Below are 14237 nucleotides of genomic sequence, written 5' to 3' on the forward strand. Positions count from 1 at the left end.
ATATATAGTACGTTAGCCTGGAAACGTTTCGGAAACGATTCTAAAGACCTATCCTGATATTTCTAAATAGACGAAGTGTATATCGTGGGCCCTAGCGAAATCCAAATACGATAATACGATATCTAGTTTAGATTTTTTATTCTATACGATTTTAATATAATACTATAGGTTATTATAACCTCCTATAGAATATACACCTATCTTCCCCTACCTCCTTTAAAGGCTCCCCCGTCTATTATTAATAGAATTACTCGAGTCCTCGCGAAAATTAAGAATCCGATAATTATATTAAATATATTCCTTAAATTAAGTGAACTAAAAGAGTTTATTACTAAGTATAAAAGGAAAATAATTATAGATATTTATATAAGTCTTACGAATACGGACTACCTTCGATATATTATTCGTAAATAATAGATTATTCCTTTCCCTTAAGGCGGTCGGAGTCTTACTTTAGCTCTAGAGCAGACTAAAAAGGCTAACTAACAGTTATACGTAAGATTCCGCTACTATCTTAAGATATATATATACTAATCTATATACTATATTCTAGTATATCTAGTACTTATACTAATCCGAGCGTAACTATATAGTAATCTGTTTTTTTTATAAGTAAGTAAAATAATAGACTTTTCCCGATATAAAGTCTTTTTTTATCGATACTAACTATAAACACGTTAATAGTGTAGAGTAAAAGGAAATTATTTAGGCCTAGTATAGTTAAAACTCAGAAAGAGATTAGTCCCCGAATTATTACTAAATCGTTTTGGAATCGTTTCTAAACCGTTTCTAATACCTTTTAGTGCTTCCTCTAGCTAAATACTATACTAACTCCGAGATAGCAGAGATATATCTTTATATATTCTACCAGGTTTTTAAGATCCTTGGGGATAAGTATAATATATACGTAAAGTGGAAATACCTTCACGGAACTAGACTTCTTAGGGTAACCTTAGATTAGGCTTTACTAGTAATCCAGGGGTTTAGTAGATACCTCTAGTAAAAATACCAGCTAAACGAATCCTAGGAAATATAAGTCTTTTATAGTCTACGTCTTTATATAGTTTATTTTAGGCATAGTATTAAGAGTATTCTAGGCGGTAATCTAGTAAGAGGAGAAGGCTTTACCTACCGGATTATAATAACTCTACTAGAATACCGGACACGGGAGGACTATAATAAGTTATATAACGCGATTAGCCGTGAGTTTTATCTTTAAATAATTCAGAAACGACTAGGAAATGTTTTAGAAACGATTCGGAAACTATTTAGGATACTTATATATCTTCTAGGGATAATACCGTAGTTCCGAGACTAGACTACTTATAAGCGCCTCCTATGTATCGCGATAGGCTTTTATTAAGCTACCTCGAATATCCCGTATAAGGATTAGAGACTTATTTCTGATAATTCGAATACGGTCGAGGTTATATATTAAGCCTTATACGCGTGGACTAGGCGAAATATTTATATCCTTAAGGTTATTAAGGGGTAAGTTTAATATAATCTCTCGTATACCTACCTTTTAACCTTACTAGATATCACGATTACGATTAGAATCTTATCTTAAGAGATTTTACGACGCGTTCGCTATAAATCCCCGGCTTATAGAGAAATACTAGTATTAGCGGTCGGCTTAAGAGTTAAATGAATCGGAATAGTAAGTTCTATTCTTTTCTACTATATAAGGGAAAAGTCCCTAACCTAAGAATATTATAGAAAGAAAATTTCTTTAGGTGGATACCGACTATAATAAGGCTATTCGTGATCGTTTACGTAGTCGTCCTTTAACTATTAGCCGATTAATTTCGAGATTACCTTTTAACCCTCCTAGCGATTTTAGGGGCTTTAATAATAATAGTATAGAATCAGATTCGCGAAGTTCTCTAGTAAGAAGCGTAAGGAGTATATCGTTAAGTGGAGTTCCTTTAAGACGCTCTCGAAGTTAACGCTAAAATACACGTAATCTTTACTAGCAGGCTACCCTTAGGCAGGTTTAGGCTTTATAAGCTTCCTTATCCTATAAGGAGAGAAATCTTACTATAGAGGAATACCATCGCGAAATAGAACGAAAAGATCGTGAATTATAAGCGTAAATTAAGAGGCAAAGGCTTAAAGATAAGCGGCGTTTCTAGCTAGAATTAAGGTGTATTAAGCTAGAGAGGGAATTATTACTTTATTCCGATAGTTAGAGGTAAATAGAAGGAAATTCTTTAGGTATCGTAATCGTGGTTTATATTCTTATAAGAACGTAAAATAAAAAAAGACCTATTATAAGTAAAAAACTCCTCTATATATACTAAATTATTATTACCGTCGCTATAAAAATAGAAGCTCGGCAGCTTAGAAACGTTTCCTAAATATTTCTAGGATATCTAGTTACTCCTTATTATTAGGAGTACAAGGACGGGCTCTATTAACCCGATAGTTATAAGGGGGGGGGCGGGCAGGAGCCGGGAATTCAAATATAAGAATTATTAGCTAAAGACGTCTAATTTATATAGGAGTTACTAACTTACTAGACACTATTTCCCTATCCGCTATATCTTTATAGCGATATTTAGCCTAGACCTTATAAAAGTGGTCGTAGTTAGAAGGAGGGTAGTCTAGAGAATATATCCTATTAGTTAAGTATAGTATTAGGGTAAGGAAAGATAATATACTACGGCCGATAGAGTTCTAGTCTGTATAAGCCTAGTAACGTTTATCGTTCTGCTAGCTAAAAACGTCTATTTTTATATAAACGATATCGGGCTAAGATTTCAGATATATTAATAATAGTCTCTAAATCGTTTCGGAATCGTTTCCTATATTTCTATTATTATCTTTTAGGATAACCCTAAGATATATATCCTTAGCCACTACTTTAGCCTTATAAGAGGTATTAAGCTATTTATTAATACTAAGGGCGAGGTTCTATATAGTCTTATAATATTAAGCGGTGCGAGAATCATTATAAGCGTTAAGAGAGCCCGACACGGAAGGAGTAGCTTAAGTATAGTAGGTATAGTAAATATATTTCTTAAAGGCACCTAATAACGAGAATTTAAAGCGCTAAACAGATACTATTAGCTAAAGCTTTTAAGCTATCTCGTAAATAATAAGCGACTTATATTAAAACAGAGCTCTCTATTTTCCTTTAGGTATCAGTAAAACAGCTCTCCCGCTACTATAATAACCTTACCTGTCTTAAGAGGACGTTAGTATAGGATAAGGTATTAGAATACTATATATACTTATACTATTAGTCTTAAACTCAGGAAGACTATTATAGCGTTAGCCACTATCCTCCTTAGCTATATACTATTAGTATATAGCCGTGCGTTTATAGTTCGAGGGTATCTTACTAAAGATAATAGACGTGGGTATTAGAGGGAATAAGGGTGGTTAGCGTCTAGATCAGAATCGTTTCCTAATCGTTTCCTAATCGTTTCCTAATTATTTCTAACGAATTTCGTTCAGAAACCTAGTTCGAGTAAGAAAATATACCTAATTATAATAGATAAACTAAAAAAAGTGATAGAGTTAATAGAAAAACTATTAAAAAATAGATATTATAATACTATAAAATCACTATATATAAAGATATAGAGTGGTGATAATAGGAAAAGGTCACGAAGACGTGTAGGCTACGAAAAAGAGGGGAAAAACACGTTAACCTGTTATAACGCGACTCGTGGCTATTAAGAAAACGTTTCCCTATTACCCGAGCTAATCAGAATTTACCCCACACCTATCCTCAGCTTAACAAGTCGCCCCACTAGCCCCACACCTACCCTTAGCTCAGCCACCGAGTTCAACATCAGTTTACATATAGTCTCCTTACCTAGGTAGGTACCTGAGTCTATTTGCGAAAAGATCGATACATAGGTACATACTGTACCTTATTAGGTACTGACCGAGTTATGGGTTCATTCCTCAAGCCTTAGTAGGTAAGGTTACCTTAGGTACGATTCGATATTAATACATTCCATAATGTATTATACCTTGGGTCTCACGAGGTACTTATTAATAAAGAAGTTATCCTCGCTACCTGGTATATTCGGCGCACACAAGAAGGCTTTGTGGGACATAAAAAAAAGCATAGAGTATGTACACCTTGCAGTATGGGGCAGGCCTTTGAAGTATTGCTACGCGCGCCACGCGCAATAGGCATTGAGAAGAAGAAAAGTAAAACCCAACTCCCCCACGGGCTGAGCCCTGATCTCTACCTTATGCTGCCCATATTTCCTCCGGCAATGTCTGTCGACATGCCTTTACGCAGGCCTGCCAAAGAATAGCTCACCCCTCAGTTCCACAGCTCCGGCCCGGGGAAGGGGTACTCGGTCAACCCGCTGTAGACGTTGATGTGCATTCCCGGCTCGGCGGGATCATAGAAGGTCGTCGGGGAAGTCCCCTCGGTCATCTTCCTAGTTCCGCCGTTGGTGACGTTGAGGTTGATGCACTGCGGGTACGCCTGGGCACCGTTGACGTCCCAGGCGCTGTGCAGGGCAATGATCTCATGTCGCAAGACGTAGGTGCCGGACTCGATCTCGGCGGGGATCTCGACGTCCCAGAGGAAGTCGTTCTTGATGAAGTCGTCGACGACCCAGGCCTCCAGCCAGTTGGTCTCCCAGGTGACGTTGGGCTTGAGGCCGGCCTGGGCGATCTTGACGAAGCGCAGGCTGGTCTTGTCGTCCGAGGCGCAGCCGTTGGCGGAGCAGGGCGCCAGGTAGTCGAAGATGGGGCCGACGTGGCTCTCGGGCCAGGTGAACCAGTGCAGCCTGATGGTCGAGCCGGCTTCTACCTGCACGTACTCCTGGCCGGGAACGGCCGACTTGTGGCAGATGATGTCGGGGTGGCCGAAGCTCTGCGGCTCCACGAAGCCGATGTCGGGGTTGTCGGCGGACCAGCCCGGGATGCTGGGCAACGGGTCCTGGTACCGGAAGCCCGGGTCCCATCCGAGGTACTGGGTGGAGGCGGAGGTGATGTATTGCACGAAGCCGTGGGCCGCGACTGTGGAGCTGAGGGCCAAAGCCGCGCCCGAAATCCGCAGGAGCTTGGTCATCTTGTCGTGGAGTGGTGCCTGATTGACTAATAAGGTACCTAGCTAGCTGCTGAAGTCCCCGGGGAAAATGGATGCGGGAAGAAGAGCCACGGACTTTATAGGAGTCCATGGCCCATTTCATCCCCTTCTCTGAGGCCGTTCGGGATACCAAGCATTGCCATCTTTGATCTCGACATGGACAAATCGAGCTACGGACGACAGCGCTCCCGAGTTGCCCATAAGAACCAGGTCTCCGTGACGCAATGGGCTGGATGCGACACCAAAATGGACACAAGTGCAAACGTCGGCGTCGTGATGTTGTCGAAAACTGGAGGACACAAGGTCCGTCCACAACTGCCGATAATCGAGCACGGGGCAAGTCAAAAGCGTTTAACCCGACTTGGACAGCGCCCCCGAGGAGCGGGAAAATGGCGCTGTAAAATCACGGCGACTGGCGGAAAATCAATCCTCGATAAAGTGTTAATATATTGTACACGTACCTGTAGGACGTCTTGGTGGAGGAGGAACGGGTCGAAGTGTGTGTGTCAACCATCTTGATTCTGCCTTCTTTCTGGGGAATGATTAAATGATCATCCGTGTGCATGTGACAGCAGAGCCTGCCAACTCGTTCCAAACGCCTTGCGTCCCTGAAGCGTTATTACGTTACGTTATCCACTCGATGCCAACCCCATTACCTACCTTGTCAGCGACTGACCGCAGCTCAAAGCCGAACCAGAGCCTACATTATGGGAAAGACGGAACCACCCACCGAGACTCATCCACCCCCCCTAAATTGGTACCAGGTAATTATACTGGGCTCCTCCACTCCTCAGGACCCAGCACCCAGTTGCTGTCATTCATGGCTCGCCATAGTAGGGCGCATGATATCTGACCTGCGCAAGGTGCATATATATCACAGAAGGTCGATGTTTCTCAGACCTTCCATGAGCACGGCCTGATGAGTGCGTAGGTTAAGTAGATAGAGGGCATCAGTGGACGGAGTGCCCTTTTGGAGACCTATGTTCGTATACCCTTTCGCCAGAGAAATATATGTCTCGATGTGTGGATGGAGGTGTTCTTCTCGATTCTACGACATTTTATAGCGCTGGTTATTTAGAATGTATAGTCTTTATAGTTGATAAGGCGCAGTGTCCGGTGCGTATACGTGTCAGGGGGTAGTGAGGACCGCGTAAGAGAACGTGGTCAGTGATTTGGTTTCGATCTGATTTCTGGCCCCAGGTGTATGTATAGGCGCTCTATACTCTCTTCATCACTCATGCCGAGGGCATATATGGGTCCTAATCAATCTCTCTCGCCGAGCTAGTTGCACTGAGAAGTTGCCCAGACGGTTAACAGGGCATTGAGGGATTTATTGCCTTCTCCGGGAAAGGGCATTCGTTTACCTGTCTAACATGTCTTGACATCGCTTCGTTATCATGTCCTGCGGGTTATGTGGGTATGCACCAGCCTCCCCAAAAAAGAAACCACGAGTTTTCCCCTTCTCGCCCCCCCCCAACGGCAAACGACGGGACCGGAACCTTTGTCCATGGGGTCGTAAATTCAAACTCCTGCGAGATCGCTTTAATTTCAACAGACGCTCCTTGTTTGCTTGCTTCCCAGCCCACCATCATCTCATCTTCGGTCCACTAGGGAGACCGCCTCCCCTATGCCCCCCCGTGCTCCAAGGCGCGTTCGCCCCGACGTAAGGCCTATCACCACCGCTGCCCGCCGCTCCTCCTCCCCCGGGGCCATACCCGCTAGACCCAGAGCTAGGTGGCTGAAAGGGACCTTGCGTCCCGGACCCCGGGCTCGTCGTCCTCGACCCCGAACCCCAAAGCCGCTGCTTCAGCCTATCCTGCGCCGACCCGCTGCCCGAAGGGTTCGTCGGCGGCGCCGTAGCCGTAGCCGTGTCTCGTCCATATATATCACCCCCCGAGCTAGCCCGGTCGAAGGGGCTCGGCCGCGACGCCGGAGACGCCGCAACCCGGCCGTGACGCAGGCTCTGCGAACCTGGCAATGGTCCTTGCTGCTGTTGTTGTGCTTGGGTCGGGTTCGAGTCCCACAGAGAGCTGAGCGAGGCGGACGGGTTCTGCTGGTGCGTGAGACCCCCGTAGCGGGATCCCACTTGTTGTTGTTGTTGTTGTTGTTGTTGCTGCTGCTGCGAGGCGACGGGGGCGGCGGGCGGCGGGGCTTTCGGGTCGGGGGGCAGCCAGGGCGGGAAGGGCCGGCCTTGCTCGGTGTAGTATTGCCTTAGCACGCGGCACACATGGGTGTCGTCTTCGGTGTCGCCGTCGTTTTCGCTCGCGAGGAGGCGGCTCTGGAGGCTGCTGATTTGGGAGGTGGTGTTGGTCAGGATCTTGCTGTACCACGACATCGTTTTGTCTTGCTCGCCCTCCAAGGGGCGTTTCTGCGGGGTCAGACAAGAATGATGTTCAGACGTTTGGGGGGGGGATCAGCTGAGTGGTTTGTAGTCGTATAAGGCGTAGTAACGTATTGGTATGATTGATTGTGTAATGGGTAGCGTAGTGTGGAGGAAACTTTGGTTTTAGAAGTTGAGATGCAAGCAAAGAAGGGCGAGGGGTTGTGGGCAAGATGATTATCGGTGTTTCAGTGTTCATTAAGGCGCAAGCGGTACGTACTCCTTAGCGTATCCGCAGCTACCAAGGTACGTATTTACCTGACGTCCCTTAGCAGGCAACGGAGAACGAACGTCATGATGGATGGACACCACGCCGACAACCAGATTATTTCCTGAATGAAAGACGTAAAGGCAGGCAAGTTAAACTCGTATTCAGTCGAAGAAGTTCAGGCGCGCCTTTTGCGACTCGTTTTACGATCCCTCAGTGGCTTCTTCCACCGGCGTCTGGAGGCACATGGAAACCTCAGAGGCATGAAGACGTCCCTATAGCATCGCACCACTAACACCAAAGGAGTGTACATGGCTGAACGAACATTGACAACCCGAAAGCCCAGAGACAAATCATTCGTTACGGGTATAATTTGCAAGGCCAACGAAGAAGGAAAAAGAAAGAAAAGAGAAAAGAAAAAAAAAAGATTTGCAATGCCCTCCCACTTTTGTTACGCCAGGTGTATAACGAGTTCCTAACATAATTCGGAATACCACCTCTTACCAGGTCAACTCCTGGGCAATCTTGGGCCGCTCGAGTGCCTTCTGCTTGGCTCGCTTGTTGTTCATCTTGATAGCCTTGCCACGCTTGCGCTTGTCTCCCGCCTTGCGCTTGGCGTCCTCCTCGTCCTCGTCCTCGTCCTCTTCGTCCTCGTCATCATCATCGTGCTCCTCGTCGCTGCCAAGCCAGTCCTCAATGTCCTCAAGTCCCTCGTCCTCGCTCTCCTCAAAGTCGGACACGTACTCAACCTCCTTCTCAAAGTCGTCCTCGGACTCGGCCTCGCTGTCCCTCTCGTCTTCCTCCTCCTCCTCCGACTCGATGCCAGGGTCCATGTCCTTGTCCCGCTTGGCCTGGCCCTCCTTCTCCATGGCGCCCAGGACGCGCTTCCAGATGGACTCGCTGACGTTGAGCGGCTGGTCGCCGTAGGCGCCGGACCGTAACCGCTCCACGAGCTCCCGCTCAATGGTGCGCTCCAGCCGGGCCGCCGCCTCGGCCTTGCGCTCCCTCGCCTCCTCCCGGTTCCGCACCTTGTTCGGCAGCTTGGGCACCAGCTTCTCGCCCAGCCGCGCCTCCTCGGACGCGATCTTGCGCATGCGGATGTTGACCTGCGTCAGGCGCGTGAGGCGCTGCTTGCACTTGTGGACCATGAACTTGGGCCAGTAGATCAGGCGCTCGTCGATCATCTCCAGCGCCTTGGCGTAGTTCCGCGGCAGCTTGATCTTCTCCCAGAGCCGCGACGGCATGTGCGCACGCTCGATCGTCTTCATGTACAGGTAGAGAGTGTCCTTGGTCGGATGTCTCCTGACGGTGGCATACCGGGAATTGGCAAGCGGGCAGGATTGCCTGTTGCAGAAGCCAGTGACGTTCATCTCATTGCGGCAGAATGTCTGTTTCTTGTCCGTGCTAAGGCATTGTGTCAGCAAAGAAATAGGTGGCTGGCAACCCAGGACGAGACGATCAAAACTTACTGGATCTTGAAGGCACAGAACTGGTTGTTTATAATCTCCCAAATCACGCTGTCGCTCGCCATGGTGGTGGTATTTGAGGCGTATGAAAGATTAAAGAGGAGAAGAGTAAAAAGAGAGAGCAAAGAGGGTTTCGTATATGTATACTGGAACAGGAACAAATCTGCCGCTGTCAAACTGTTAGAATGTTTAATTGTGAGAAATGAATTATTTTGTTGCCCACCTCGACAGTACGGAGTAGAGTAGGTAGAGGTGCCAGAGATTTTTCTCGCTGGAGGCTGGACTGAACGGGCCAAGCAAGTAATTAGGTACTAGAAATTTTCGAGAGCTCACAAGACAGTGTCAAAATGATTGCTTGGAGATAAGATAAGGATAAGATACAGGATAAGATAGAGGCGAAGCGGACCAACCATCCAATGAAGACGACCAGAGGCTGGAGCTCTCCACAAATACAAAGGTACCTATGATGTGCTTCACCAACATCGAGTGTCCACGAGTTTCATCCTCGTCCAAGTTAATGCTGTTTATATAATATATTTTCTTCCTTTTTTCTTCTCCTTTTTTCAAGCGATTGGGCTGCGAACCGCGGTCAATGCTGTCCTCCCGTTGCTGGACGCTGAGTCTCGGCCGGATCGGGAACACCTCTCAGCAGGCATGGCGATCTATGAGCATCGCATCAAACTCTATACCCGGAGTATCTTCGAATTCTAGACAAACTAGACGGGTTGCTTCAAAGACGACGGCAACATGGGCAGTTCGTTTTCTAGTAGGAACATTAAGAGGAACACGGGCTGCACCATCGTCAACATATTCTCTGCGGAACTATAGACGCAATTATTCAACGCTCCCGGCCAAGCAGAGCTTCGCCGAGGACACTATATATGCTTTATCTACGGCCCAGGGACGGGCTGGCATCGCCATAATCCGTATTTCAGGTCCAGCTTGCCTCGACGTAGGTTTTGCCCAACTGCTAACTCATTGTCAAAGACATACCTCACACTCTTTAACTTAGATCTATCGGAGCCTCTGCCCATCCAAGGCGCCGCTCAAGCCCCGTTATGCCACTCTTCGGACTCTCATCGACAGTCATGCGCAAGACGGCCCGAATGTCCTCGATTCTGACGCCATCGTGCTCTACTTTCCGGCCCCGAAGACCGTGACGGGCGAAGATGTACTGGAACTGCACGTCCACGGCGGCCCAGCCACCATCAAGGCCGTACTAGCCGCCATCCCCAAGTGCGCCGAGGGCGTCCGCTACGCCGAACCGGGCGAATTCACCCGCCGCGCCTTCCTCAACGACCGCCTCGACCTAGCCCAGGTCGAGAGCCTGGCCGACACCCTCTCCGCCGACACGGAGCAGCAACGCCGCGCCGCCGTCCGCGGCACCTCGGGCGCCCTGGGCCGCACCTACGAGTCGTGGCGCGCCCAACTACTGCTGGCGCGCGGCGAGATCGAGGCCCTGATCGACTTCTCCGAAGACCAGCACTTCGACGAGCCCCCCGCCGAGCTCCTCCGGAACGTCACCGCCCTCGTGGACGGCATGCTGCGCGGCATCCGCCACCACGAGGCCGCCAGCGCGCGCGGGGAGCTGCTGCGCGGCGGCATCCGCATCGCCCTCGTGGGCCCGCCCAACGTGGGGAAGAGCTCGCTCATGAACCTCGTCGTCGGGCGCGAGGCGTCCATCGTCTCCGTCGAGGCGGGCACCACGCGCGATATCGTCGAGGTGAGCCTCGACATTCGCGGGTACCTGTGCTCCTTCGCCGACACGGCCGGGTTCAGGGGCGGGTCGTCATCCTCATCCGGATCGGGCGCCGCCGAGCCGATCGGTATCGTTGAGGAAGAGGGCATCCGTCGCGCGAAGCAGAAGGCGCTCGAATCCGACCTTGTCGTCGTGCTGGCCGCCGTCGAGCCGACTGTCGAAGGCGGGTTCGGCATCGCGTACGACGAAGAGACACTGGAAATTGCGGCGCAGGCGCCGGAGTCCCTTTTGGTGGTCAACAAGCGGGACGCCGTGGATGAGACGACGTTCTTTGCCCTTCTTGAGAAGTTCCGTGCCGTCGTACGTGCTCGAGCGCCGGCGCTGGAGAAGACCGAAGTGATGGCCATATCGTGCAAAGAGGCCCAGGCCGGCTCGTCGGTGGACAGTGGCGGCGTGCACGCGTTGACCGACGAACTGGCAGGCTCGTTTGCCGGCATGACGTCCATGCCTGCCGACATGCAAGATCTTCTGGGTGTCACCGAAAGGCAAAGGCAACTGCTGGAGCAATGCCGGAACTGGCTCGAGGAGTATCGCAGGGTGACGCAGCCATCGGACCAAGCAGAGGAGGAGCCGGACATTGTACTTGCGGCGGAGTACCTGAGATATGCTGCCGACTGTCTCGCCAAGATCACGGGCCGAGGAGAGTCTGGTGATGTTGAGGAGGTACTAGGAGTTATATTCGAAAAGTAAGTCTCAACCCCCTTCCTTTTCTTTTTCTTTTCTTTTCTTTATTTTTTCTCCCGGATTTTGGGACCTGACGGATCAACAATTTGCAGATTTTGCGTGGGAAAATAAAATTAAAAAAAGAATAAAGAATATGTAAGATATAATGGAAATCTATAATTCTATGAGGAATTAGATTCTGTGAACCGGGGACGGTGGCGTCCTCACAGATCTAGCTCTACATGTCTATCTATGCTCCTGCGCCACCCATGCTTCGACCGCCTCATGAAAGTGCAAGCAAACGCCGAGTTTTGCGCCCAAGAGAAGACAGAACTCCGCCGTTTCGCGCCGTTGCTTATCCCCTCCATCCATGCAAAGGCAAGAGCTCAAAAACCAAACGTAATCCAGGCGTTGAACAATAGAAAGAAGACAACATGAGAAAGGGAGTGGAGGAAAAACTTTTTTGGCGTCTGGACAGTCTTGGTGTCCTGGTAGTCTTTGGCCTCTCCTCCTGGGAGCGTGGGAGGAAATGCTGCAGGACGCTAAGACGGCTCTCCCTCGGGGAGACCAGCAGACTGAGGAGATGCGACATCGTGTGGGTGTATAAGTCGAGAGGCGGCAAGGGAGGGAAAAGGAGATGCCGTTCTGAGTTGAGAAGCGGGTGAAGGGGGGCAGAGGAGGTCCTGAGGTGCCTCAATGCCGTGACATGTATCGAGGGTTCAGATGTTCATTCGTCGTCATCGTCGCCGTCGCCCTTGTTATAGCCAGAGCGGCCTCGGTTCTGACGTTCATCGTCGTCTCCGTCTCGGTTATAGCCGCTACGTCCATAGACGGCCACTGTGGGAGCAGACTTAAAAGCGAATGCAGCCATTGTGTCTGAAGTAGGGAGATATATGGGATTCGATGTGTGGAGTTGGATTGTTAAGCCTTTGGTCTAACTGGGAGAGGAGCAGATGGGTAATATGTCTTCAGTCGTTGCTTGGGAAGAGTGAAGGAAGATGAAATTCCGTAAAGGCTTTGATGATGGGGTGAAGGTATGATGGTTGTCGTGTGTGTGTGTGTGTGTGTGTGTGTGTGTGTGTGTGCGTGTGTGAGAGAGAGAGAGAGTGAGGATATATTCTGAGGAGCGGTAGGAGAAGCTTAAGACTTGAAGCTGAGTGAAGGCTGTGATGTTGTTGGTGATAGGGATATCTTTTCTCGTCTGGAGGGGGCCATCTCGGGATATTATATAGACGAGATGGATGATCAAGCATCTTCTCTGACGACCTGGACCCTTGATGTACGGTATGTACCTCATCCGTGAAGTCATCGCCTCGCGTCTAGGAAATAGGGCCGGGGACATTGATCGGGAGGAAGAGGTTCTGGCCCCCGCGGCCACGGCCACGGTCACAACACGGTAGATCCCGAGCGCGAGACGTCATGGCAAGGATGCCACGAGCCAGGCAGAGAAGTCCTATCGGTAGCGAGCGGTCAAGATGCTAAGCCCTGTACTCTGGAGTGGTGGCTCCTGCTCACCCAACCTAGAATCCGCGGATGCGGGTCGTCCGGTTGGATTTCGAAGAGCCCCAAAATGGAACATGGGGCCCAGGCCCTTGGGAAGGGTAGGGGGTCGGTCCCTGAAAGGGTAACACACCCGCGCCATGGTACGGCAGGCGGCCTGCGGTCTGCGGTCGGTAAGGATGGAAAAGGGGGGGCTCGGGATTACGGCTACTCGAGCGGGATGACAGGGAGCAGGGGTTTGAAATGCCGTGAGGAAGTTGACTAAGGGTTGACTCCCTCGAAGCTAATAAGCAGAGTCCTGAGAAATGTGAGGAATCCCAGAGGGTGCAGGTTGACGGACAGGCATGGTGTGAGATTCGACTGGTCCGCTGCAGATGAGAAGGGTGAGGCCAAGACCAGCAGGTAGGCAGAAGGAACAGAAAGAACCCAATCACTAATCGCAGGGCATAGGGCTGAATGAAGGTGAGAAGTCGAGTCATGGGTAATTTAGGTGGCAACAGACAAGGGAAGGGGAAGGACAACGTCTAGTCGCACCATGATAGGCGGTGCAGAGACCAGGATGCGAAAGTGCTAAATACGGACAAGGTGCTCTAAACGCGTTTCCGTAGTATGACGTCGGATAAGACCAAAGAGAAAAACTTATCAGAAAAGAAGCCGAAAATAATAACTATACTTAGTAGATGGTGTCGTAGGCAGCAATGAGCCAAGAAAGAAAAGAAAAGAAGAAGAAAAAAGGGACCCCAAGGACATGGCCACATGAGATGTTTCCTTTTCGGTTGTTTGTAAGGTTTGCCACAGATCTACAACTTCGTGACAAGTCAGATGTTCGGTGTTGCAGCAGACGTTGGTACGTTGTGTAAGCTTGCGATCTATGCTTACTTCAGCGGGCTTCGACAATGCCGAATTTAGAGGAAGTCGAAGGAAAAGCATAGGCTGATAAATGTCGCATACAATAGGTAGGTAATAACCCGGGATTTGCGCCATTGGATTCGGGATTTGAGATGACTGAATTGATGCATTTGTCTGGAAAACTTTGGAAAGAGTGACAAAGAGAAACAAAGGGAAGGGCGAAGAGTACCTACGGTAAGGTACCTTAGGTAGGTATGTAATTACTGATAAATCCGGAGCCTGCCATAAGGTACCGGTACCTAGGTAGTCGCGAGTGCACGGCCGAAGCTTAGTCGCGAGGTACGGCC

At 49.1% G+C, this 14237-nt stretch overlaps 7 protein-coding genes across 7 annotated transcripts; 1 reads left to right on the forward strand and 6 right to left on the reverse strand.

Annotated features, from left to right (window-relative positions):
- Positions 1–4288: 4288 nt before the first annotated feature.
- On the reverse strand, positions 4289–5047 carry SODALDRAFT_358965 (family 61 glycosyl hydrolase; the record flags this gene model as incomplete). The annotated part of the gene is made up of 1 exon (XM_028614136.1): positions 4289–5047. The coding sequence occupies one exon, from the start codon at positions 5045–5047 to the stop codon at positions 4289–4291; it is 759 nt and encodes a 252-aa protein (XP_028466905.1).
- A 1178-nt stretch (positions 5048–6225) lies between these two features.
- Positions 6226–7741, reverse strand: SODALDRAFT_378216 (hypothetical protein; the record flags this gene model as incomplete). Its single annotated transcript, XM_028614965.1, has 2 exons — positions 6226–7433; positions 7709–7741. 2 exons carry the CDS (start codon positions 7739–7741, stop codon positions 6654–6656), a joined length of 813 nt encoding a protein of 270 aa, XP_028466906.1. The 3' UTR covers positions 6226–6653.
- Positions 7742–7795: 54 nt separating this feature from the next.
- SODALDRAFT_294340 (Mak16 protein) lies at positions 7796–9391 on the reverse strand. The gene is made up of 2 exons (XM_028608746.1): positions 9123–9391; positions 7796–9057 (listed from the first exon to the last, which is right to left on the reverse strand). Exons 1-2 carry the CDS (start codon positions 9182–9184, stop codon positions 8154–8156), a joined length of 966 nt encoding a protein of 321 aa, XP_028466907.1. The 5' UTR covers positions 9185–9391; the 3' UTR covers positions 7796–8153.
- A 392-nt stretch (positions 9392–9783) lies between these two features.
- SODALDRAFT_275887 (P-loop containing nucleoside triphosphate hydrolase protein) lies at positions 9784–11568 on the forward strand (the record flags this gene model as incomplete). The annotated part of the gene is made up of 2 exons (XM_028607996.1): positions 9784–10071; positions 10132–11568. 2 exons carry the CDS (start codon positions 9784–9786, stop codon positions 11566–11568), a joined length of 1725 nt encoding a protein of 574 aa, XP_028466908.1.
- Positions 11569–12304: 736 nt separating this feature from the next.
- On the reverse strand, positions 12305–12972 carry SODALDRAFT_152245 (hypothetical protein). The gene has a single exon (XM_028606871.1). The coding sequence runs from the start codon at positions 12881–12883 to the stop codon at positions 12476–12478; it is 408 nt and encodes a 135-aa protein (XP_028466909.1). The 5' UTR covers positions 12884–12972; the 3' UTR covers positions 12305–12475.
- On the reverse strand, positions 12973–13684 carry SODALDRAFT_152259 (hypothetical protein). Its single transcript, XM_028606873.1, has one exon. The coding sequence runs from the start codon at positions 13518–13520 to the stop codon at positions 13062–13064; it is 459 nt and encodes a 152-aa protein (XP_028466910.1). The 5' UTR covers positions 13521–13684; the 3' UTR covers positions 12973–13061.
- Positions 13603–14061, reverse strand: SODALDRAFT_152247 (hypothetical protein). Its single transcript, XM_028606872.1, has one exon. The coding sequence runs from the start codon at positions 14023–14025 to the stop codon at positions 13684–13686; it is 342 nt and encodes a 113-aa protein (XP_028466911.1). The 5' UTR covers positions 14026–14061; the 3' UTR covers positions 13603–13683.
- Positions 14062–14237: the final 176 nt, after the last annotated feature.

Source organism: Sodiomyces alkalinus (assembly GCF_003711515.1).
Source record: "Sodiomyces alkalinus F11 unplaced genomic scaffold SODALscaffold_4, whole genome shotgun sequence".
Lineage (NCBI taxonomy): Eukaryota > Fungi > Ascomycota > Sordariomycetes > Glomerellales > Plectosphaerellaceae > Sodiomyces > Sodiomyces alkalinus.